Source organism: Macadamia integrifolia, chromosome 2, assembly GCF_013358625.1.
Source record: "Macadamia integrifolia cultivar HAES 741 chromosome 2, SCU_Mint_v3, whole genome shotgun sequence".
Classification (NCBI taxonomy): domain Eukaryota; kingdom Viridiplantae; phylum Streptophyta; class Magnoliopsida; order Proteales; family Proteaceae; genus Macadamia; species Macadamia integrifolia.
The window spans coordinates 14,566,894-14,582,152 of record NC_056558.1 but is presented as its reverse complement, the minus strand read 5'-3'; the positions used below and the strand labels follow the sequence as shown (position 1 = coordinate 14,582,152).

The window sequence follows — 15,259 nt, the reverse complement described above, 5'->3', positions numbered from 1 at the left end:
GTATTAGACCGGACTGGACTAGACCACTTGACCCTCAAATTTGGATAAAATCCGATTTTTTACCGAAATACCCTCAATGGATACCGTATGTATCATTCCGCGTGACAATGGGGGGTGGGCCTCTTTAAGCGGCGGAACTTATTAGAATAGGACACAAGGCAACCAAATGACACCCAGAGTAGTGCCAACTGCCAAGTAGTACTTTCAAATGGTCACGTGGTTGTAGATCCAAGACAACTCCATTAATATGCTTTGAAACGAATTCAATGACCGGTAATACGATCGTTACGGTATATTGTCTAATTACTATATCCACCTTTTTTTTGTTGGTGAAAATTACTATATCCAGCTATTCATATATATATATATATATATATCTTGTCTTTCTCTCACGTCTCCACTTAGATCACGGCCTGCGTGTGGTCGTCCCCCTCTCTCTCTTCCTTCCTTCGTTCCTTCTCGAGAGAGCCTATTCACATAATCGTATTCATTAATTAGTTTATTAGTTTACTAATTAAATAGTAATTAAAACTTAGCTTCCTCTGCTATATCTCCTCCTCTCCTCCCCTCGACTCTTCTCAGCTATCTTTACGCGGGAGAAGATTTGAGTTCTTCTCTCCTGTGTTACCTTCGTCTGTAGATCTTACGTGATTTTGAGGTGCTGAGGTGATTTCTGTTAGTCCCCAAGATCCTTTCCAAGCAATGCTATCTCATTGATCTTTTTCCAGGTACATATATTCATTGATCTTTAAGCTCTGGTTTCGACATTCTCTGTTATGTGTTTTTATTTCCTCTGATTTTTGAGGTCAATGGATGGATCGTTTATTTTTTGTGCTTGGTTTTGGATGAAATGGTGGTGGAGGTGTTTTATTTTTATTTTATCGGAGTTTGAGGTAGATGCCTCAGAAGGCTCAGATCCAGTGGTTTTTGCGGTCTTTAAATTCGCTTTCCTTCTTAATTTGTGTCTTTATTTATTATTTTCTGCTGGAAGTTGTATTGTAATAACTCTTTCGTATGATGAATTGATGATTTGGAATTTTGGTTTGATAAATGAATGAGCTTGTGGGATATAATGTAGATCTGGACTGATCCGAGGTTGTTGAGCTGGGTTCTGTAACTGAATCATTTGTTTCTTCCTTAAAAACTTATGCTGTGCTCCACAAATGTAAATGAACTAGCCCCCAGCTTTTTTTTCTTTTTAATGTATAGATATCTCCAAGTAATAAATAGACCGATATTGATATTGATCTGGTTGTTTTAGCCTTCTTTAAATCTCAGGCTCTGATTTTTTATGTTTCAGCTGTTATATAGTATCCTCTGTTTTGCTTTCATTAGTTGCAGGTTATTCTTTTTCTTATTGGTGTAATTCATATGTTTTAGCTCTCTAGTGTTTAGATCCAATGTTTTTATGCGTTTTTCTGTTTGGGTTCTTGATCCTCTACTTTCAGAATGGTGGTTTAGGTATGTTCATGAGATCCTCTGTTGGCGATATATAATCTTTTAATGCTTGTCCTAAATCTCTGTTGACTTTAGTACTCTGTACTACTTTTGTTTCTTGCTCGATTTTAAAAGTGCTGCAGAGGAATCCATTCTTCTGTGGATGTTTACCTAGTGCATCTGTTTTTGTAGATCAATTGAATTGGGAATTCAGGGGCATGGAGGTTTTCACTTTTCATGGTCAACTCTGATTTTTCTGTTTTTGCCTGTCTTAGGTGCATCAGTTTGAGGGACACTTATATGTAAAAGATGGCATTCGGAAAATATAGTCGAGTGGATGGCCGAAGGTCATCCTCTTCCTACTGTTCAACAGTTACTCTCGTTGTGTTTGTTGCTCTTTGCCTGGTTGGAGTATGGATGATGACATCCTCATCCGTAGTTCCTGCTCAAAATGTGGACTTGTCTAATCAGGAGACCAAAAATGAAGACATCAAAATTGAAGACACAAAGAGTGATGTAAAACAACAAGTGACTGAGAATGATTCTCGGCAATTTGAAGATAATCCCGGTGATTTACCTGAGGATGCAACAAAAGGAGACAGTGACACCAACACTGCCCAAGGTGAAAGCACCTCGGATGTTAAGGAGAACACGAGCCAATCTGACCAGACAACAGAGAATAATGTCAAGGAAAACCAAGAAGACAAACCTGAAGAAAGTGAAAAGAAAAACTATGAATCAGAAGAAGCATCCAAAACTAAGTCTGAAAATGGTGGGGATGGAAAAACTGAAAGTGGAGAATCAAAGGAAGGAGATGGAGAGTCAAATTCTGAAGGAGGAGAAATAAAAACAGAAGATGGTGAAAAGAAAACTGATAGACAGGAAGATTCAAAGGAGAGCTCGGATGAGAAAAAAATGGACACCACTGAGAATGAGAATAAACCAGAAACAATCGAGAACTCAGGTGAAACTAAACTGGAGGACAAGGTGAAGGATAAGATAGAGGAAAAAACTGAAACAAATCAAGATAAGGAATCTGAGCAAAGCTCTAGTGAGAACGGGAAAACTGAAACCAATCAAGACAAAGAATCAGAGCAAAGCTCTGATGAGAAAAAATCAGATGACCAGGCAAAGAACCGGTCCTCGAATGAAGTATTTCCCGATGGGGCCCAGTCAGAGATCCTAAAAGAAACTAGCACTCAAAATGGTGCATTCTCAACTCAAGCTGATGAGTCAAAGAATGAGAAGGAAGCTCGGCAATCTTCTTCACCTAAGGACCAAAAAGAAAAAGGTGGATACAGCTGGAAAGTCTGTAATGTCACTGCTGGCCCAGATTACATTCCTTGCTTAGACAATTTGGAAGCTATTAAGCATCTTCGGACTACTAAGCACTATGAACATCGAGAAAGGCACTGCCCTGAGGAAGCACCCACTTGCCTTGTACCTCTATCTCAGGGATACAAGCGTCCAATTCAGTGGCCTACAAGCAGGGAAAAGGTACATTACCTGTATTATATATACATGAAAATATTTCTGTTCATGTTTTCCTGTTAATGGGATAACAATCTTATTGTGTATTTCTGGCAGATATGGTACTACAATGTTCCCCATGTCAAGCTTGCAGAGGTGAAGGGGCATCAGAATTGGGTGAAACTAACTGGAGAGTATCTGACTTTTCCAGGTGGTGGAACTCAATTTAAGCATGGTGCTCTTCATTACATAGATTTCATTCAGGAGGTAAGTACTTTTTTTTTTTTTTTTTTTTTTTGATAGGTAGGGAGGGAAGTAGGTAACAGCTAGGAGACTCGAACTCGAGACCTCCTAGTGAGCATGGGTTTTATACACACCACAGCTCACCAACTGCACTAAGCAGTTGTTGTTAGGAGGTAAGTACTTATTCCTCTATACTCTTGAACTGTATTTTCATTCCATTCTCATTCGGCATGCTGTTTTTTATTGAACAGTTGAATGATGCTTTATTGCTGTATTCGCCACATATTTTAGTGGTTTTTTTTTCTTGGCATGGTTTTATTCTATTTTGGTAATGACTTCACTGGTTACAAGTCGGGGCTGTTTTACAGTATATGCATGCATAAGGTTGAATACATGCATATACATGCATTCAAGATTCTTTGTAGTTTTTTGCAAGGAAGGCTAAAGCAAACCAAGAATTTTTAGATGTGCGTAGCTATTAGCCTATTACTGAGTCATTTGTTGTTATATAGGACAACACTGGAATTATTTTATGTTGAGTCTTGTGTTTGCCATTGAATTTTGTCACTGCTTCAATCCATGTAAGTTTTGGCTTTGTGCATCTCCTTTTAGACCATTCAAATCATGTGTATCAATTTTTTCCTTACCACCAGCAAGCCAATTATCTCTATTTACATTCTTAAGCCATTTCAATTGGCCTAAGCTATTTTATCACCTTATATTTTGTTGCCGTCCAATCCACCTATTTCTGGCTGTCTTTCCCATTTGTGTTGTGCATTCATTGCAGCAGCATCCTCATTTCAATGACACTCATTTGCATCCACATATTTTCCTTTTGGTCTCCTAGTTTTCTTTGATGTGATACTACCGTCATAAAATACCTCGGTACCCTTGTCACCCACTTTCACTACTTTTCTCTTTGGAGTTTCTTTTCCAATGTGCTGCAACCTACTATGGACCATGATAGTTGATTTGATTCATTGATTTCTATTCAATGTTCTCTTTGAAAAAAACCTGTGTAACATGTATATCTCTGATCATCACTGCAGTCTTTACCTGACATAGCATGGGGAAAACGCTCCCGTGTTGTATTGGACGTTGGATGTGGGGTGGCCAGCTTTGGGGGATATCTCTTCGACAGAGATGTTCTTACCATGTCTTTGGCTCCCAAGGATGAACATGAAGCCCAAGTGCAATTTGCACTTGAACGGGGAATTCCTGCAATTTCAGCTGTGATGGGAACCCTGAGACTACCATTCCCTGGTAGAGTGTTTGATGTTGTCCACTGTGCACGGTGTAGGGTGGCTTGGCATATTGAAGGTATTTCCTACTTCACACACATTCTCCATCCCCCCTTCCCCCCACCCCAAAAAAAAAAAAAAAAAACCCCCAACCGAGCGTGTGTGTGATGTCAAGCATGTTCTGCTCTGGGTCAATAACTGAGGTAAAATTTGCAGGGGGTAAGCTTCTTTTGGAGCTAAATCGTGTTTTGAGGCCTGGTGGTTACTTCGTGTGGTCTGCTACTCCAGTGTACCAAAAACTTGAGGAAGATGTGGAAATATGGGAAGGTTGGATATGTCTTTAACTGTCTGTGATTGGCTTTATGAGAGAAGTGGTCATTTTGATACTAATTTTCTTTTGTGTGTGGATATTTATGGCAGCCATGAAAACGTTAACAAAGGCAATGTGTTGGGAGCTGATTACAGTTAAAAAGGATAAAATTAACCAAGTTGGTGCAGCAATATATCGGAAACCTACTTCAAATGAATGCTATGAGAAAAGAGCACAGAATGACCCTCCACTTTGTCAAAACTCTGATGACCCAAATGCAGCCTGGTAGTTTATTGAAGGATTGAATTCATCTCAACTAGTTAACTACTCTTTAATTTTAAACTTCCCTTTATAATGGTCTGGACCTTCGTTCATCTGGGTGTGTGCAGGAATGTGCCATTGGAGGCATGCATGCACCGAGTTCCTGTAGATCCATCAGAGCGTGGGTCTCAATGGCCAGAGCAGTGGTCTGCAAGGCTGGAGAAACCACCATATTGGTTGCAGAGTTCTCAGGTTGGAGTTTATGGCAAAGCAGCCCCAGAAGATTTCACCGCAGACTATGATCATTGGAAACATGTTGTAAACAAATCATATCTGAATGGGATGGGAATCAGCTGGTCATCAGTGAGGAATGTCATGGATATGAGAGCTGTTTATGGAGGGTAAGTATAATAAACTTTCATAATATTTGGGTAGCTCTCATTTCTTTGAAACAAATGAGACATTCTCCATCCCCCACCCTCCAAAAAAAAAAAATTGAAAAGTTGCTGTGACATCAGCTCTTGCCATTTGAAGTACTGTTTCTCATGACTTAATTATGCTTTTGCATGGCTATCCAGTTTTGCTGCAGCTCTTCGAGATTTGAAAGTGTGGGTCATGAATGTTGTTCCTGTTGATTCTCCTGATACACTACCCATCATTTATGAGAGGGGTCTATTTGGAATATATCATGACTGGTGTGAATCGTTCAGCACCTATCCAAGATCTTATGACCTTCTCCATGCAGATCATCTCTTTTCAAAGATCAAAAAGAGGTCTGAAATCTTCTCCTTTGTGTTCCTGACAATTAAGTGCCTTTGCTAAAGGGAATCCCATAATCATGTCAGTTTCATCTTTGTATGCTCTGTGATCTGCAGGTGTAATTTAGTAGCTGTGATAGCTGAGGTTGATCGGATACTCAGGCCAGAAGGGAAACTGATTGTACGTGACAATGTTGAGACCATCAATGAGGTCGAGAACATGGTTAGGTCCATGCAGTGGGAGATCCGTTTGACTTACTCCAAGGACAAGGAAGGGTTGCTCTGTGTCCAGAAATCTCTCTGGCGGCCTACCGAGGTGCAGACAATCAAGTCGGCGATTGCTTAAGCATTGGATGGTTAACTTTCCCTCAAAATATTCCAAGGGACCAGGTTGCCGAGATTAGATATTCTTTGTTAGTGCTGTTTGTTCTTAATTACTTCAGTTTTGATAATTGTAATTCCTCCTCACCCCCCCCCCCCTCCAACTGAATTGTATCATTTATGTTACTGTTTGTTCCACTGAACACCTCAATTTTCTTCATCCTTTCTGTTTCTCTTTTAAGAGAGGGGCCCCCGAGTTTTGTCTGTAAAATCATATTATTAGAGATACCTATGGAAATCAATTCAAGCTTCCAAATGTAAAGCCCTTAAATCATAAATCCCTTCAGGTATTTTCATCCTTGATTCTGGAATCTTGAATTCTCATTATATGATGTAATGTTTTTATCATCAGATCTTATTAATGAGATAAATGCATAATCCTCTGTCACATGGATCTACACATGTACTACCATAGTACCATGAAATCTAAATTTCCTTAAATTGCATAACATGATAATACCTTTTTTTTTAAATAATTAAAACATAATAATAGTTGCTTGTCCTGAAAGGAGAATTGGATGAGACTAGCACATAACCGACACTTTGAAGAACTTGAAAAAAAGTTGGATTAGGAAAGATATATTATATTTTAACCCCCTCCCAGGGTGAGAGCAATATTTAATTCGAAGACGCAATAGGGCGTCTCGGGCATATCTAACGTTCAAAAAAGCTTTGAATTATGTAGTATCGTTTTAAATTTCATATCAGAGTATTTCTGATCGTTAGATGCGCACCAGACAGCTGTAGCGTGGCGCCATGGAGAAATTCAATCCGGTTTGAAATGTATCGCAAGAACACCTGAAAGGAATTCAATCGGGTTTAAAATATATCGCAAGAACACCTGAAAGGTATTCTCGTTTTATTCGCGATAAAACCACCCTAAGCCCTGCCCTTCTTCCTAACCATCTCCAAATCCATGACGAGTTCGTTCGCCTTCTCTCGCAAGAAACCCTAACCTGTCTCCATTACGTCTTGTTCGAGCGTAGATACGTCTCTCTCGCTTGTATGTTTCTCTCTCTCTCGCTCGCTCTCTCTCTCTCTGATTTTGCTAACAAATTTACCCGCAAATCGAAGGATCTTTGCTCGGTTGGAGAAAAGGGCAGCATATCAAAATTTCCACATATCTCCCCGAAACGACATTGCTGTTGGTGGTTTTTGAAGCTCGAGAAAAGGGTAGCATATCAAAATTTCCACTTCTCTTACTCTCAAAGGGTAGCATATCAAAATTTCCACTTCTCTCACTCTCTCCCTGAAACGACATTGCTGTCGGTGTTTTTTTGAAGCTCGATTGGAGATTTTGTTCTTTTCTGTGGGTAAGCTCTCTCTCTCTCTCTCTCTCTCTCTCTCTCTCTCTCAAGGGACTAAAAAACGAGCTAGGGCTCTCTTGCAAGTCCTAATCATTAAATAGATGTGAAACCATTCGCTGTTTCTTATTTCTGAGTACTGACCTGCAACTTTGTAAAGAAAAAAATACACAATTCTGTTTGAGGAGCTGCTTCTGGGTTTTTTTTTTTTAGTAAGGTTTAAGGGTTGCTTAGAAAATAGCAGATTGAACATTGAAGTCATCGTAGGAGATAGGAAAGCAAAAAACATGGTCTTTATCATATACACAGATCCCTATGGAATGCAGGAGGCATACCCAACATTGCTCCCTGAAAACTCATCCTTTAATTTAGTTTGAAGGGTCCTGTGTTGTTTTCTTTAGAGTTTAGAGAGGAGTGCATAGTTTCAGCAGTTGGCTTTGTTTAGCTACATGAAGATATTTCTTTCATGAGTGGAGTGCTGTTGCTCGAAAACAAAAGCAGCAGTTTGCAAATGGAGGGAAGCAAGAAATCTTGGAATAATTAGATTATCTGTGGCTGTTTCTATGCAGTTCCAACTAGCTTCTACCTTTTTCCTCAGTTAAACAGCTCAGGAATCTGTTATGGGGTTGATGGAGAAAATGGTGGGTTCTACTCTCACTTATCTGTGTAATGCCACAGAAGTCTGATGGCTCTTTGTATCATGGAAGCTCTTTACCAAGTCACATAATGGAGATGTGCTTCTGCTTCTAATCATTCTTTCTCTTGGGCCCTAAATACTGTAATCTGAGTGAAAGAAGAATCAGTTGGCCCCTGTAAACAGTGTTTTGAGAGAATTGCATCGAGAATAGCTCAAACTAATATCACTTCCTAAAATAGTTGATCTAGTTCTCTCTGTTACAAAGATCAACAGAGGGAATATAGGATTTCAGAAACAGTAACTTTAGCTCACATTACTATGTTATTCCCTTAATAAATCAATCAAGTTCTCTGTGTTACAAAGAATAATCTGTGTTATATATGTTTACATTCCAAAGTTTAGACATAATTCCACTTATTTGATCTATTTCTTTGGAGTTTGGACCACCCAAAGCCACCTGAACTATACTTTCCTAATCTAGATATATATTAGGCTCATTAGTAGGGACAATTTGTCGAAATCCATAGGATCAGACAAGACCTTCAAAAGACCTCAGATTCTGAAAGGAGGAAACATGACCTTTTGTAATTTAACAATTCTGTTTTGTTGTGGACAAATTTTTGACAAATTTTTGACATATATTTATTTCCTTCAAGTGTAATGGTATATTAAAAGACAATTTCATTAACAAAGTACTTCCTTGTTTCAGTTAAATTTGACCATGATGGCATTTCTGTAATCATTGATTTTATTTTTCAAAAGTGGATTTATATACAGTGTCTGCCAAACACTGTTTCTGTTCTTTTCCTATCCGAAGGACTTTTTTGGAACAGTCTTACCAAACGCTGTTTCTATTGCACTAGAGTGTTCTCACAACATGGAATTGAAAATGAACACTTCTGTAATAGAATGCTCTCCAGGGATAGAAGTGTTATCAAACAGCACCTCACCCACCCCATAATCCCTCTAAACAGACGGGACCTTAGTGAAACCGGCCTCAGATAAAAAGGAGGGAGAAAAAGGAATTCTAGAAAAAAAGAAAAAGGGAGAAAAAAGGAGTGAGGTAAGAACCCCGTCTCTCCTCACAACCAACGACAGGGAGCACCCTCACCCTCCACCTCCTCCTCCTCCTCCTTCTCCTTCTCACCCCTTCTCCTCAGCCCATATTGGTTTGGCTCATCCACTTCCTCTCTTGTCCCAAACTCCATTGCATTTGCAGGTTCCTTGCCCTCTCTCTTTGTGTCTGTGGGGTTTTGGTTTTGATTTTGGCATTGTATTTGTAAGTACAGCTTCGGTACTGTTTTGTTTGTGGTTTTCCTCGATCTTTCTCTGTAAATGTTAATGGATGGTGATTCATTCTACTGCTAAAGATAAAAAAAAAATTAGGTTTTTCTAATGGTGGTAAGAGTGGCGTCTGCCATACTAGGCGTGGGGTTAATGTGAAATCAGAAGTTTAGTATTCTTTCAGTGATTGTTTCCTTGTTATGGTAGACAATAGTCCTTATTAGTCATGTAGCATAACACCACTTCTATGTTTGAAGCAGATATGGTTTTAGATATTTCTTTCATCCATCTCAGTATCTGTGTGTTGACTACAGGATTCTCTTTTATTAAAGTCTGATTGATGGGTCCTTTCCTTGGCTGTTCACTTATCTAGCTTACTGAATGATACTTTATTACTTTACCATTTCTCTATGGTTCTAAGAAGATCTGAAACCTAGTGAAGGAAGTGTCACCTTTTCCTTCATTTAGTTGGCAATTGACATATGCACTAAAAAATGGAAAAAGATAAGAAGCAGTTAATATACTTGATGAAGAAGTCATTGTCAATGTTGTTTTAACACCCTTCCAGTGATCCACTATGCCAGCCCTCAAGTTTCTTTTTTAGTTTATTGAACACTGGTGCCTAAATTAGGTCCTCTTGGAAGTTCTCCCTAGTGCCATAACAAGGTAAATGGAGGGAAAGAGAGCCAAGCAAGGTCTCTAGAAAGTTGGTTTTTGTTACATTCTACCAGACTACCACGCCTGCAGCTGTCAGTGCTGGAGTTCCACATCGGTACAAGTGGCCTTTCCATATGTGCCCCCTCCATGAGTTGACCAAAATGCGATGCTGGCTCCACTACTAATTGCTATGAGCTTAATCAATATTGAAAATGCCCGAAGAGGCTAAGACTGATTAGCATGCATAAATCTAGGACCTTCACTATTAAGGGCTGTGATGTTGACTGAATAAATAGGTCAAACAGACACACCAGCACAGTTTTCAATCAGTATTTCCTTCTATGTCATTGGTCGTAATTTTCAATAGATAAGCATGATATGTTAATGTAGAACTAAATTGAAAGACTCAAACAGTGCCCAAAATAACAAGATCTTAATATCAGAGAATAATCTATACTCAAGGGAATACAGGGCTGAGACAAAACAGGGATTTAAAAGGGTATAAAATAGAAGTCAAGTGTGAGGTAGAGGATGGGTAATATCTACTGATGAATTGAATCTATTTGAAAGTTCAAAACAGCAAATAACAGTAATTGGTTAACAGAAGGACAAAATATATAGAAGACAGAAGACAGAATATAAACACAGTCTTAAATAACTAATAGATGGATAATAGGTCTGTTCACAGATAGGAAGCAGAACCACAAATCAATATATGTTCCAGCAACTTAAAACTCCCCACTGATTTCTAAAACGAGGCCTGAAACTGTGTACTACAAAAAAGACATAATATAGGAGCTTTCAGGATACAGCAGATTCACAGGTCAAATTGGCCTGATTTTGGATCGAGTGCCCCCCTAGGGAGGTATGAGGCTTGACCAAAAATTGGGTGGTCTGATTGTTGGATTGGGCTGGGCTGATTGGCTTGGGGAACAGGTTTTGCATAAAATTCTCAGTATCCAGAAATAAAAATAGGAATTTTAAGAGGATGATCTTACCACTCAATGTTTGGAATAATGGATGAAGATCACAAGAAACTGTTGAGTATCAGTTGCACAAGAGCACAAACAATAGACGTTTCACCTGGGCTTCTCACTACAAGGTGTCAATTGAATCACACACCAATTCCTTCCCTTGATCACACACAAGGATTCTCTATGGAAGAAGAAGAGCAGCAATAGCAGCTAAGTGTTTATCTAAATCGTGGGTTACGTGTTTGCCCGTGAGTTACTTCTATAGATATAAAATAGAAACTGGCTAGAGACCAATTAGGAAAGTCCTAAATAGGAAGATCCCCCAATCGATTCTAGTTTTTGGTCACAAGACACAATCAGATCTAATCTGATGTGGACTCCACAAACTCTTTACTTGTCTAAGGGAATAGGACAAACAACTTAAACTGATCTGAGCTGAACCACAACTTAAATTGGACATGGTTCAACCAACTGAACCAAAACAAAGACATAAAAGTAGGGAATTAAAAACAGCAATTCATTAAGCCAAATCATGGCTAAATAATGAGCCTTCTTCCTATGTGAGTAGGTCTTCAAATCTGCATCACATGTTTTTTAAGATTGTCATAAGCAATGTTGGAAAATAACCAGAAGATTGCAACTTGGCTATTCATCTTACCTAACTGAATGATAAAGATATAGGGCTTGCCAGTTGATGATAACAACAAACATAGGCAATAAGTCAGAAACGGATAGTATACTTATTTTGGACTTTAGAGGCTGTAGGTCTGAGTTATTCACAGTCGTAGTAGTGTGGTGGCTGGTGGTTGGGGTCAGGTTTAGCATTGTTGCCACTAATCCATATTTAATGTCTGATGTTTGTTTTGTTTTCATGTTTTGTTTGTCTATTCTTACCTTCCCCTTCAATTTTGTTTGGTTTTTAGATATTGTATACATGCGAAAAGAAAGCACAGTGTTGCATCTTCTGTTTTTCTTGAGGAATTGAATCTACAATGGATCTCACTCCTTTCAAGTTAGATATTGATGAACTTATAAATGATTTCTCTGAGGTACATTTCTGGTTTCAGTATTTATGTTCCATTTTTTACTCTTTTTACCTTCTCTTTTTCTTAGAATGTAATTTTTTCCGGTAGGGACTGATGGTGTTGGTTATTGTAGCATGCTTATGATTGTTTTATACTTATATGAACTACAGAGTAATTCAACAACCTTGCATGATATGAAGAAGACATGGCTATCTCGGAAGTTCTCCTACATTTATGAGGCTAAGCCTACTGCAAACCTTGGCTTCTTCATGCAATCACTGTATGCCCATGCAATTGGTATTTTCGTGTCTGACTTTGACATGCCTGTAATCATTATTTTGTGATTAATTTTTTGCATTAGTAAGAGTAGTAATTCGCATTAGTGACTTGGAGATTAATTCGATGCCGAAGGCAGTCTTGTTCTCCCCATGAATATGATTGCCCACTCTTGGGAGAGAAAGGATCCTTTGCTAATGTCACTTTCCTGCTCATGTTTTATTAATACATTCAAAAGGCAAGAAAAGGCATCTCATGGCCACACCCTTTGTAAAGATCTAATTTCACAATCCTAGTCTTGTTAGATGCCTTTCTATGCCTTTTTGGGGCAGTAGCAAATCACTGGGAGGTGGAGAGAAACATTCAAGAGGATCTTCCTTCCTCTTGGGGCCATTGGTGAATATAAACGTCTTTATTTTTATCTTATGAACATGTCATAAGATACCAAGGAAACATGTTTGCCCTAAAGTTAGGTGGTGGAGATAGAAAGGTGAGTCAGTGGGGTCTTTTACAGATAATGTGGTGAAGCATGGGAAGTGAGATTGTGATGGGGACGCCAACACGATGTGGAATGAAATGACGAATTGCATTAAGAAAGTTGCTAAGGAGGTTCTAGGGGTGTCTAGGGGTACTAAGTTGGCCCCTAGAGATACTTGGTGGTGGGATGTGGAGGTTCAAGTTGCCATCAAGACTAAGAAAGATAATTTTAAGATTTGGCAAAGAACTGGGGAAGCTGAAGATAAAAAGAGATAAGTTATCAGAAACGAGGTAAGAAAGATTGTGGGGAAAGCAAGGGGGGAGAAAATTTGATGACTTCTATAACAATTTAAATATCAAGGAAGGGGAAAAGGCTATTTATAGGATAGCTAAATTTCGGGAAAGGAAGATCAGGGATCTCGACCATGTTCGATGTATTAAGAATGAGGAGGGTAGAGTGCTTGTGAATGATGAAAACATAAAGAAGAGATGGGATGAGTATTTTTGTAGCCTACTTAATGGAGATAACACTAATAGGAGTGGTTCGAGTATTCTGCTTGACAACAGGAATCATAGGTATGTATGCAAGATAGGACTGACCGAGGCTATTGAAGTCCTAAGGAAGATGAAGGTAGGGAAGACTCCAGGTCTAGATGAGGTCCCATTTGAAATGTGGAAGAGCTTGGGACCACGTGGGGTTGTTTGGTTAACCGAGCTGTTTAACAAGATCATGAACACGAAAAAGATGCCGGATGAGTGGAGGAGAAGTGTTATTGCCTCAATCTACAAAAATAAAGGTGATATTCAGAGCTGCAACAACTATAGAGACATAAAACTTATGAGCCATACTATTAAACTATGAGAGTAGGTAATAGAGGTTCGCATAAAAAGAGAAACCAATATCTTAGGGAACCAATTTGATTTTATGCCTGAGAGATCCACTAGAGAAGCGATTTACCTTCTTAGAAGGCTTATGGTAAAATCCAGAACTTACAAGAGGGATCTTCATATGGTCTTTGTCGACCTAGAAAAAGCCTATGATAGGGTCCCTAGAGATTTAATCTGGCAGGTTTTAAAGAAGAAAGGGATGTCAAGTAAATATGTGGATATAATTAAAGACATGTATGGTGATGTGGTGACTAGTGTGAGATTAATGAGAGGCCAGGGTTCTAAGTTCCCAATTACTATCGGGTTACATCAAGTATCCGCATTGAGCCCTTACCTTTTTACATTTATCATGGATGATTTAACCAGGGATATTCAAGGAGAGATCCCGTGGTGTATGCTTTTTGCAGATGATATTGTTTTGGTCGGTAAAACTATGGCAGAGATTAATGATAAGTTGGAACTATGGAAATATACTTTGGAATCGAGAGGTCTTAAGGTAAGTAGAACGAAGATAGAATATATGATGTGTGACTTTAGTCGATTGAGGATCAATGGCGAGGGAGTGAAAATTGAGGGGAGAGATCCCGCAAAGTGATTGCTTTAGATATCTGGGCTCTACCTTAAACAAGGGAGGTGAGATTGATGATATGTTTCCCATAGAATTAAAGTAGGTTGGAGGAAATGGAGAGGGACGTTTAGAGTATTATGTGATCAAGTGATCAACGGATTCTTCTAAAGCTTAAGGGAAAATTCTATAGGACTGTCATAAAACCAGCTATGATGTATGGTGCAAAATGTTGGGCAGTCAAGAAGCGTAACATAGATAAGTTGAATGTGGTGGAGATGAGGATGTTGAGATGGATGTGCGGAAAACCCTGAGAGATAGAATAAGGAATGAGTAGGTTAGAACCAATTTAGAAATTACCCTAATTCAAGATAAGCTTAGAGAATGTCGATTATGATGGTTTGGGCATGTCCAAAGGAGGTTTTTGGATGCCCCAGTACGGAGGAGTGATCAAATGCAGATGGGTGGAGCTAAAAGGGCTAGGGGCAGGCAAAAAAACGACCATTGATGAGTTAGTAAGAAGAGACATGCAAAAGTTAAGTCTTCACCCAAGTATGGCATCGAATAGAGTTTCTTGGAGGGCTATGATCCGGGTTGCCGATTCGTGAGTGGGATGTCCAAAAGTGTTTTTTTTTTGCACTCTTGGATCCATGTAGCCGACCCCATTCAGTTGGGATAAGGCTGAGTTGTGTTGTTTGTTGTTGTTGAACATGTCATCAAAACCTAGTATAGATGTCCTTTTCTTTTGGTGGTGTTTTATTGGGGGTGGGGGTGGTTTAAATGCATGCTCTACAGGATTTTTTTTTCTAGGTCTCATCTCATGAAACTCAAGGATTAAAGTATCGGTATCGGTCGTTGTATCGGTCAGTCAAAATTAAGATACGTATCGGAGGGTATCGTATCGTATCGGAGATACACTAAGATACGCTAAAGATACACACATAAATGGATAGGAAACATTTTTTTAAACACTTTTGCATAAAGAATTTGTTAAAAAAAGCTATTGATAACATGTATTATGCATAAACACTAAATTGAGGGTATTGTACTAAGAATTCAAGGTTTGTAGTT

The 15,259-nt window shown here is 38.9% G+C and overlaps 2 protein-coding genes across 4 annotated transcripts in view; both read left to right on the top strand.

Moving 5' to 3' along the window:
- Positions 1-396: 396 nt before the first annotated feature.
- Positions 397-6,379, top strand: LOC122068627 (probable methyltransferase PMT26). The gene is made up of 9 exons (XM_042632497.1): positions 397-728; positions 1,713-2,934; positions 3,025-3,174; positions 4,200-4,470; positions 4,608-4,718; positions 4,812-4,986; positions 5,091-5,363; positions 5,541-5,735; positions 5,838-6,379. Exons 2-9 carry the CDS (start codon positions 1,747-1,749, stop codon positions 6,064-6,066), a joined length of 2,592 nt encoding a protein of 863 aa, XP_042488431.1. The 5' UTR covers positions 397-728; positions 1,713-1,746; the 3' UTR covers positions 6,067-6,379.
- Positions 6,380-6,902: 523 nt separating this feature from the next.
- LOC122072040 overlaps positions 6,903-15,259 on the top strand; it is a 14,465-nt gene continuing 6,108 nt past the window's right edge. Inside the window, exons 1-4 of one of the 3 annotated variants that reach the window (XM_042636552.1) lie at positions 6,904-7,104; positions 7,176-7,414; positions 11,881-12,006; positions 12,153-12,279. In XM_042636552.1, the coding sequence (XP_042492486.1) occupies positions 11,950-12,006; positions 12,153-12,279 (184 nt within the window). In that variant the 5' untranslated portion in view covers positions 6,904-7,104; positions 7,176-7,414; positions 11,881-11,949. Of the gene's footprint in view, positions 7,415-9,973; positions 9,993-11,880; positions 12,007-12,152; positions 12,280-15,259 lie in introns of those variants that run through there. The other 2 variants (XM_042636556.1, XM_042636555.1) reach the window with 2 other exon arrangements.